Genomic DNA, 10,171 nt, shown 5'->3' on the forward strand with positions numbered 1-10,171 from the left:
AACAAGTTCTCTTTCTAGGTCCGTCAGAATTTTCGACTTAAAACGTTCGATGAGGTATACACACGATCGGAATATACGATGAAAAGCTCCCGTCGGACATTCCGCTCGTGTGTACACAGTACCAGTGTAAGCATTGTATAGGCAGGCAGTTTCACACTGACAGGGAAGTATCAATGAACTACCTCAGCGCTCAACAGCACTGTGGTAGTTCATTGAGTACTACAAGCCGACATCCACGAAGTATGTTGGTACTTGTAGTCGATTCATTCACAGAGCTCTGCTGCAACACAGGGGGCTCAGATCACTGAGCTGCTGCTAAAAATGGGTGGAACATGTAATATGTTCCCAAAGGTGAACTTATCCTTTCAAATTTTAGTTAAGGTAAGAAACTGAAGAGAAAAATGGACTCCACTGAGAAACAGATGTGAAATCTCAGCAAAACTCATGCAAACACTTCACATAAGTTTATTTGTGCCGTACAGTGCAGTTATTGTACCTCATGAGCACTTCAGCCATGCTAGTTTATAGAAATTGGGTAAGATTTGTACCCATTTATTGTCAGATCCAGTATATGATGTATTGCAATTTGATGCTGTTGCTTAACTCTAGAAAATTACATCCTGCAAAAATGTACACCGCTCTTTGTCAAACATATGTAGTTAGCGTTTTAACATATACTTTTACGAGCTGAACATAGCATTGAATGTGCAACAAATCATAATGATGCTGATAAAATTTGAGAAGGTTACAGTGATTCCCATCAAGCATATTGGGTATAATAGTGGTATGTAAAATGACTTTTTCTGAGCGAGAACAGCCTCTTAGGAGATTACACATAACTAATTATGTTATGATCTTTAAGCAGTTTGGTCTGCCAGCGACCTGGCAATTGGAGCCTGTCACTGAAACTCTGGGTATGCTCAAGGTGAATAGTGAATTGATTCACTTCAAATTATTCTACAAACTAGCTTCCTATGCACATTTCTCATCTTGGGACTAAAAACCCTTGTGTCTAAATTTCTCTTTTAAACCTGGGCATGGGGTACTTGCCTTGCTAGCCAGTTAATGGATGTGACCTAAGCTGGAATTTTCGTAGGATATTTTGTCCCAGAAAGGGCTTCTTTTCATGCTTGTTATATTTCCCACATTGGTACAGGCTGACAAAAGTACCAGCTAGTGTGAAATTTCACAGCTTGATGCTGTGGTCCTATCTATACAGCTGTCAACCTTTTCTGTATGTGTTTATCCTCACAGTATATGGTGTTTCGTGCTTTGAAGGGGTTTCTTTTCTGTCACAACAAAGACAGTGTTTTTTAACATATTGCACAAGGTTTTTAAGCAAGTTTTAAAGGCCGGAGCTTTGTTTTATATCCTTAACCAGGGTGCCCTACTGTAGCAACGTCACACGTGGTAACGTTTAGCAGCTCTTTCACAGCTGAAGTGTTTCAAACACTAATGAATGAAAGCCTGCTCATGTAATGCAGAAAAACTTGAAGGCGTGCTTTATTGAATGGGGTAGTGTAACAGCCTGGGAAAGGAAGAGGGTTATAAATTCTGTCACTTAGCCACCCAGACAAAATGAAGCCATGTGGAAAATTAAATCTATTTAAAGTATGAAGACTTTTATAATCTGGTTTAGCTAGTGGTGAAGGAGATTATTTTTTTTTTCTATTTAGGTAAATGTGTTTTTCCTAGGTTTCTCATTGTGTACATCGTGATTAAAAAAATTAAAAACTAAACTACCAGCCTGGTATCCTGATGGGCAGGCTCGCATTCCAGTGAAGGACCCACTGACCATTTTACAATGTAGAATCCATGACCACATCTTAGCGTTTACACCTAGTAAAAAGTAATTCTACTCTATTTGTAATTAAAACGTCTGCTTGGCTGATTTTATCATATTCCCTAAATTATAGGAAATATACTTAAAGGTACAACTACAGTGTTTTTTAATTAATTTTTCTTAACATTTCAGAATTTACTAGAGGAAGGAACTGCTGAATGGTTGCATTATATATATATATATATATATATATATACACAACTGCTTCAGGACAAAACACACTATTAAACATACTATATTAGATTGTATACACTTTGCTATCTGTCTAGGTAATAATCAATGCCTAGATCCCTGTTAGGCAATCAAGCACACTTTAGGATATTGGGCAAATTACTCATTGTATAGTAGATATATCATATGGGTTATGGTAGCCAAGATGGAAGGAGCAGTCCCTTCTGTAAAGTTCATTTTAACAAACAGATGTAATTTGCGTTCACTTATCGTTATAAGAATAAGAATATCTATAGTGGTTGTTAAGTTGTATAGCCAACTGTATGTAAAGGAAGGATCAAATGGATTACAAAAGCATTGTTTTGGCACAGAAGGAAACATTATATTCGAATCCCAATGAGTTCAGAAAACGGATACAAAAGATATTACCTACAGTTTCAGTTTTGACATCAGAATGAGGTTTTCATGTCAGTCTTGTTTTTTTCCTGTTTGGTGTTAAGAACAAGTATTTATTTAGAAAATTGACAGATGTTTGAAGATTAAAATGCATATCAACATTAGTTGTGTTGCTTGCATGACCAGTTTTCAGTTTATCTGTCCTTTGATTTTGCTATAAAAACCTCAGTCATGAGTCATTAAAGGCTTTAAATATAGAGCATAGCAGTTTTTTTCATAAACCGATGTATTCGCACAAAACACCAGTTCCAGTTTGAGCCACCTTCAGTTTCTTTTGCTGTTATTGATCCAATGTCTATAATCGTTTAGTAAATACACCAGTCATGGTCCATTGTGTAAAAATTTACAAGACCTTTTTAATACATTTTGACATGCATCTGCACCTGCATCTCCAATCTTGTTCTCCATTGCTGTGTTTCTTAGGAAGCATTGTGTAACATCAAGGCTTTCCAAAAAATCAAGTTAGAAGTTGAGGAACTATAACTCCTACCTTTTTAAATGCTGCTGCCCTCCATTGTGCTGTATACATGGCTCCTTTGTGTGATGTAGGTAGTAGGAGACTGTCTTCCCCTCTGACAACACTCTGACAACACCAAGATCAGTGGGTGCAGGTGGGTGATGTCACTGCTCTAGGGAATTCCACCCTGTTATCAGCCCTGCACATTACACAGAGAGACTGGAGCTTTGCAGTCAAATGACAGCATGGAAAATCAAAAGAAAAGTATTTGCATTTTGATATGTGCTTTATTGTATGCAGCACAGATGGGGGGGGGGGGGGGGGGGGATTTGAAAGTGGCAGTATTTAAATGGTAGGAGTTATTTTACCTAAAACTTCTGTAAGTGATTTTCTTTTATTTTGAAAATATTGATTCTATGTATGATTTGTTATTTTTCATTACTTATGAAGGATCTAGGACAGTGATGGAACCTTGGCACCCCAGATATTTGGAACTACATTTCCTGTGATGCTCATGCCCTCTGCAGTGTAGTTGAGCATCATGGGAAATGTAGTTCCAAAACATCTGGGGTGCCAAGGTTCGCCACTGATCTAGGACCTGCTTCACAATGACTTTGTTTTACTGCTTTTCCAATCTACGATAAACCATGCCCTCCCTTTGTTGTGGACATCTTGTGTTAAAGGGTAACTTCACTTTTGTGGGGAAAAAATAGCAAATGAAAAAAATATATATACCATATTCAATTGCTACACAAGTCATATTGTAGTTGAACGTTTTTAAAAAAAATTACTTTTTTGTTTTTGATCTGCAGGGCTGTAATTTTCTATAAAATGCAATGCAATATGGCAACCTGGAGGCATTCCATACACAGATGGTGTACAGAACGCCCCCCAGATATGTCATTCCCTGCTTGTTTCATTGGCTTACTGATTTTCTTCACTAAGATACAAGTCAGATTTTGGGCATCCTCTGCAAAAAAAATTTAATTTTTGGTGATATACTCCCAAAGGAAAATCACATCTAAAGGAATGCAGACCCTGACACTTTCCTCGTTAGAACCCTGCAAGCGCAGCAGCTAATTGATAATTATACAGTCACTCCTTAGATTCATTTTGCACATGCACACAGTCAAACAGCTATTTCTTCAGAATAACAAAAGGTTGGAATCTGCAACAAAGTTTATTAAAATCCTTGCAAAGTACATAGATCACCAGGAGGCAATGTTTTTTTTTTTTTTTTCTCAAAAGTGGAGTTATTCTTTAAGAAAAGAGTGATTGCAGTGAAACTTGAGCATCACTTCAAGCAAGCAGTGTTGATGTATAAGGGATGAAACACAAGTGAGGTTCAGATTCTCAGAGCACTTTCAGATTTTTACAATGTTTGGTGGACATTTCTTTAATCATTGAACCATTTTCTGTTTCCTCCTTAAAAAAGGCAGTGATTTTATTGCACACAAACCGCAGTCAGATTTAACTTTTGAGGGTGGGGGAGAGAGAGAGTCAGTTAATTTAGTAGGGCTATAGTCTGGAAGATTATGGACAGATCTCATTGACCGTCCATTCTTCATTTAAAACACAGTTGTGCTCAAAAGTTTACATACCCTGGCAGAATTTATGATTTCTTGGTCATTTTTCAGAGAATATAAATGATAATACAAAAACTTTTCTTTCACTCATGGTTAGTGTTTGGCTGAAGCTATTTATTATCAATCAACTATGTTTACTCTTTTTAAATCATAATCACAACAGAAACTACCCAAATGACCCTGATCTAAAGTTTACATACCCCAGTTCTTAATACCGTGTATTGCCCCCTTTAACATCAATGACAGCTTGAAGTCTTTTGTGGTATTTGTGGATGAGGCTCCTTATCTTCTCAGATGGTAAAGCTGTCCATTCCCCTTGGCAAAAAGCCTCCAGTTCCTGTAAATTCTTGGGCTGTCTTGTGTGAACTGCACATTTGAGATCTCCTCGGACGGGCTCAATGATATTGAGGTCAGGAGACTGAGATGGCCACTCCTGAACCTTCACTTTATTCTGCTGTAGCCAATGACAGGTCGACTTGGCCTTGTGTTTTGGATCATTGTCATGTTGGAATGTCCAAGTATGTCCCATGCGCAGCTTCCTAGCTAATGAATGCAAATGTTCCTCCAGTATTTTTTGATAATATACTGCATTCATCCTGCCATCAATTTTGACCAAATTTCCTATGCCTTTTGTAGCTCACACATCCCCAAAACATCAGCGATCCACCTCCATGTTTCACAGTAGGAATGGTGTACCTTTCATCATAGGCCTTGTTGACTCCTCTCCAAATGTGGTGTTTATGGTTGTGGCCAAAAAGCTCAATTTTGGTCTCATCACTCCAAATTACTTTGTGCCAGAAGGTTTGAGGCTTGTCTCTGTGCTGTTTGGCATATTTTAAGCGGGATACTTTGTGGCGACTTGACCATGCAGCCCATCTTTCTTCAAGTGCCTCCTTATTGTGCATCTTGAAACAGCCACATCACGTTTTCAGAGAGTCCTGTATTTCACCTGAAGTTATTTGTGGGTTTTTCTTTGCATCCCAAACAATTTTCCTGGCAGTTGTGACTGAAAATTTAGTTGGTCTACCTGACTGTGGTTTGGTTTCAACAGAACCCCTTGATCTTCCACTTCTTGATTAAAGTTTGAACACTGCTGATTGGCATTCTCAATTCCTTGGATATCTTTTTATATTACTTTCCTGTTTATACAGTTCAACTACCCTTTCCCGCAGATCCTTTGACAATTCTTTTGCTTTCCCCATGACTCAGAATCCAGAAACGTCAGTGCAGCACTGGATGAAAGATGCAAGGGTCTGTCAGGAGTCCAGAAACTCATTGACCTTTTATACACACACACACTAATTACAAGCAAACAGATCACAGGTGAGGATGGTTACCTATAATAGCCATTCAAACCCCTTTGTGTCAACTTTGTGCATGTTATCAGGCCAAAATCACCAGGGTATGTAAACTTTTAATCAGTGTCATTTGGGTAGTTTCTGTTGTGATTATGATTTAAAAAGAGTAAACACAGTTGATTGAATAAATGGCTTCAGCCAAACACTAACCATGAGTGAAAGAAAAGTTTTTGTGTTATCATTCATATTCTCTGAAAAAGGGCCAAGAAATCATAAATTCTGCCAGGGTATGTAAACTTATGAGCATAACTGTATCTGTAAAGAAAAACACTGTTGACAGTTGATAGATCTGATCTACTTTATAGATGAAATCTGAAATAAAATGTCCCATTGGCGTTCACAAGCTCAAAAGTTGTATCTCATTAAAATTCTGCAGCGAATGTAAGTCCAAACACAAATCATAGTTGTCAGGATATCTACTGATCTAAAAAGGTGCTGCATACAAGAGCTGTGGTAAAGAAATTAAAATACAGAAGATATCAGTGATTAACCATATACCCATTTTTTTTATAAAGATGTTTTTTTAAACAATAGTAGTTTTGTACTTTATAACACATATCAATAATTAACCTTCATCTTGTCTTTTGTCAATTTTAGGAAGAAACTGAAGAGGCCTCCTCACATGAATCTGAAGAGGACTAGACAACCGCTGACATGAATTTCTACCTCAGACAGCAGTTTTTCTTAGATTCAGATTCAGTCCCTTCAACTTTTCTGGATCTTGGAAATAAAAAGACGCTGCTTTGACCACTTAATTTGTACTACCCCCATCTCTCCACTCGTTGCCTATTGGGCAGAATTCAAAAATGATTCAACCTCTCCAAAAACTTGTTCATTACTTTCTTTCTAATCCTTTTCACTGTCCCAGGTTTAGTTCTAAAATACTGCTGTAAGACAGGGGATACAGATAAATGGTAACTTTTTAAAAATGCTGTTTTTATCTTTAACCTACTAATCAATAACGCTGTTGAGAAAAGATGTGTGGGTCAAACATTCTTGAATCAGGTTTTAGTCATTGTCACTCACTGCACTGCATACACATAAGGACTTTTAAAACAAAATGGGCATTGAAATGGGCAAAGCTTGGTGTGCAAAGATGAGTATTTCACACCAGCTAACACCCAAACTTGACAAAACTCCCTTAGAACACCAAAGATGAGGGATTTTTTTCCCCCAAAGCTTCTTGTAGATCTTTACTTTTTGCTTAGTAGCTTCATATGTTTCTGTAAGGAAGCAACATGCTTAAAACCTGTGTTTCTAAACAAAACTGTCCTACCATATGGTTTATGACAAAAAAGACTTCATTACATATTCAGTAAAAGCTGAAAAATTATACTTTACCCTCATGCAGCCACATTTCATTAAAAAGAAATGGGGGGAAAAAAGGATCCTTAAGCAATCACATACTTTTGTTGTTAGGCTTGAACCTCATAGAGGTTTTGTCATTTTAATAAGAAAGGCGCTTTAAATGCTTGTGAGGTATCCATTTTTGAAGGAAATGGGCACAGATATTGTTCTAAATATATTTGAGTGTTTGTATCTTTTTCCAGTCACAAAATGATAGTATAGAGAGGGGATTTAGCTGAGGAGCCCCATCTCAACCCAGCCTCTCACATCTCACGTTCTCTCTCACTGGCGTGCCCTGCCCCACCTGTTTGTATCTTATAAATTCCAATATTAGGGCTATTTCATAACCAAAAAAAAAAACATGATTGCTCATATTTAGAATTTTTAGAGTTCAGGATTCTTTGATTTTAATTAGGGATGAGCCGAACACCCCCCGGTTCGCAACAGAACATGCGAACAGGCAAAAAATTAGTTTGAACACGCGAACACCATTAAAGTCTATGGGACACAAACATGAAAAATCAAAAGTGCTAATTTTAAGGGTTAATATGCAAGTTATTTTCATAAAAAGTGTTTGGGGACCTGGGTCCTGCCCCAGGGGACATGTATCAATGCAAAAAAAAGTTTTAAAAACAGCCGTTTTTTCAGGAGCAGTGATTTTAATAATGCTTAAAGCGAAACAATAAAAGTGAAATATTCCTTTAAATTTCATACCTGGGGGGTGTTCATAGTATGCCTGTAAAGTGGCGCCTTTTTCCCGTGTTTAGAACAGTCCCTGCACAAAATGACATTTCTAAAGGAAAAAAAAGTCATTTTAAAACTACTCGCGGGTATAATGAATTGTCTTTGGGAGAAATCAAAAGTGCTAATTTTAAAGGCTTATATGCATGGTATTGTCATAAAAAGTGTTTGGGGACCTGGGTCCTGCCTCAGGGGACATGTATAAATGCAAAAAAAAGTTTTTAAAAAGGCAGTTTTTTCGGGAGCAGTGATTTTAATAATGCTTAAATTAAACAATAAAAGCAAAATATTCCTTTAAATTTCGTACCTGGGGGGTGTCTATAGTATGCCTGTAAAGTGCTGCATTTTTCCCGTGTTTAGAACAGTCCCTGCACAAAATGACATTTCTAAAGGAAAAAAAGTAATTTTAAAACTACTCGCAGCTATAATGAATTGTTGGGTCTCGGCAATACAGATAAAAGTCATTGTAAAAAACGGCATGGAGGTTGTGGGGATGAGGCCCTTGTCCCTATCAACATGGGGACAAGGTGCATTGGGGGGCTACCCCAAAGCACCCTCCCCATGTTGAGGGCATGTGGCCTGGTACGGTTCAGGAGGGGGGGGCGCTCTCTCGTCCCCCCCCTCTTTTCCTGCGGCCTGCCAGGTTGCATGCTCAGATAAGGGTCTGGTATGGATTGTGGATAGGGGACTCCACGCCATTTTTTAAAAAAATTTGGCACTGGGTTCCCCTTAAAATCCATACCAGACCTGAAGGGCCTGGTATGGAATTTGGGGGGACCCCCACACAATTTTTTTTTTAAATTTTGGTTTGGGTTCCCATTAATATTCATACCAGACCCAAAGGGCCTGGTATGGATTTTTGGGGGGACCCCCATGCCGTTTTTTTCAATGACTTTTATTTGTATTGCCGAGACCCGACAATTCATTATAGCCGCAAGAAGTTTTAAATGAAATTTTTTCCTTTAGAAATGTCATTTTGTGCAGGGACTGTTCTAAACACGGGAAAAGGTGCCACTTTACAGGCATACTATAGACACCCCCCCCAGTTAGGAAATTTAAAGGAATATTTCACTTTTATTGTTTCACTTTTAGCATTATTAAAATCATTGCTCCCGAAAAAAATGGCCATTTTTAGAACTTTTTTTTGCATTGATACATGTCCCCTGGGGCAGGACCCAGGTCCCCAAACACTTTTTATGACAATACCAAGCATATAAGCCTTTAAAATTAGCACTTTTGATTTCTCCCATAGACTTTTAAAGGGTGTTTCGCTGCTTTCAAATTTGCCACAAACACCCCAAATTGTTCGCTATTCAGAGAACAGGCGAACACCCGATGTTCGAGTCCAACTTAGGCTGGACTCGAACATCGGGCTCATCCCTAATTTTAATATACATGTTCTTTATAATACATCACTATACTAAAAACCAAAATGCAAATTTCAACGTTCTACGCAACAATTGCCAAGTATGACCTTGAAAATGTTGTTATAAGTATCCGACTTACTATCTTTGTTTTAGTATATTGGGGCGAGATTTGTTTTTTTATTTTATTTTTTTTTTTTCAATTTAACCACCCTTGCTAAAATCCGTCACATTACAATTAACTATACAAAATCCCTCACCTTGCCAAGCATAATGGGTGTAGCATCCTGCAGGAAAGGTAAAGGGACTATTAACTTGTCTTTTAAAAAGACAATGCCTTTACATGTTTATTTGTGGTTCATCAAGTAGGTCTCCAATAAGCAGTACAAATCACAAAATTGGGAATAAGTGATGCTGAAGAATTTACTTATCTTGGAAGGCAGAGCGGGTGGGGACACAAGCGGGTTTATTTATCAATGTTTTTCACCCATGATTCAAACATTTTTTTCTAATTAAATCTTGGATGATATAGCTGTGATTTTTAGGTGAAAACATTTATAAGTAGACCAAAAAGTCTTATGCTAGCTTTTTATGGCTCTGACTGGTGATATAAGAAATGGTCTTCCTGTAACACTAATTGAATGTTTCCAAACACATACAATTTGAAAGCCTATTGGTTAAAAAAAAAAAAAAAAGATCTTTTGAATTTGCCCTACTAAAAGGTTGTTATAGTATAAGCAGAATTCTGTAGGAACAACTTGGGAGATATGGTTCTTTTTTGTTTATGGTTGAAAATGCTTGAATAATAGACTACAGCATACAGGTAAAATTGCTCAGTAATTCCGCAA

The 10,171-nt window shown here is 37.6% G+C and overlaps 1 protein-coding gene across 2 annotated transcripts in view; it reads left to right on the top strand.

The window, feature by feature from the left end:
- Positions 1–8,321, top strand: part of HMGA2 (high mobility group AT-hook 2) — a 136,390-nt gene extending 128,069 nt beyond the window's left edge. The window contains exon 6 of one of the 2 annotated variants that reach the window (XM_073620132.1): positions 6,469–8,321. Coding sequence is in view for 1 of the 2 variants with exons in the window: in XM_073620130.1 (XP_073476231.1) it covers positions 6,469–6,513 (45 nt within the window). In the remaining variant the exon portion in view is untranslated. The remainder of the gene's footprint in view (positions 1–6,468) is intronic. The other variant, XM_073620130.1, reaches the window with a different exon arrangement.
- Positions 8,322–10,171: the final 1,850 nt, after the last annotated feature.

The sequence above is a fragment of the Aquarana catesbeiana genome, linkage group LG03 (genome assembly GCF_042186555.1).
Source record: "Aquarana catesbeiana isolate 2022-GZ linkage group LG03, ASM4218655v1, whole genome shotgun sequence".
NCBI classification, from domain to species: Eukaryota; Metazoa; Chordata; class Amphibia; order Anura; family Ranidae; genus Aquarana; species Aquarana catesbeiana.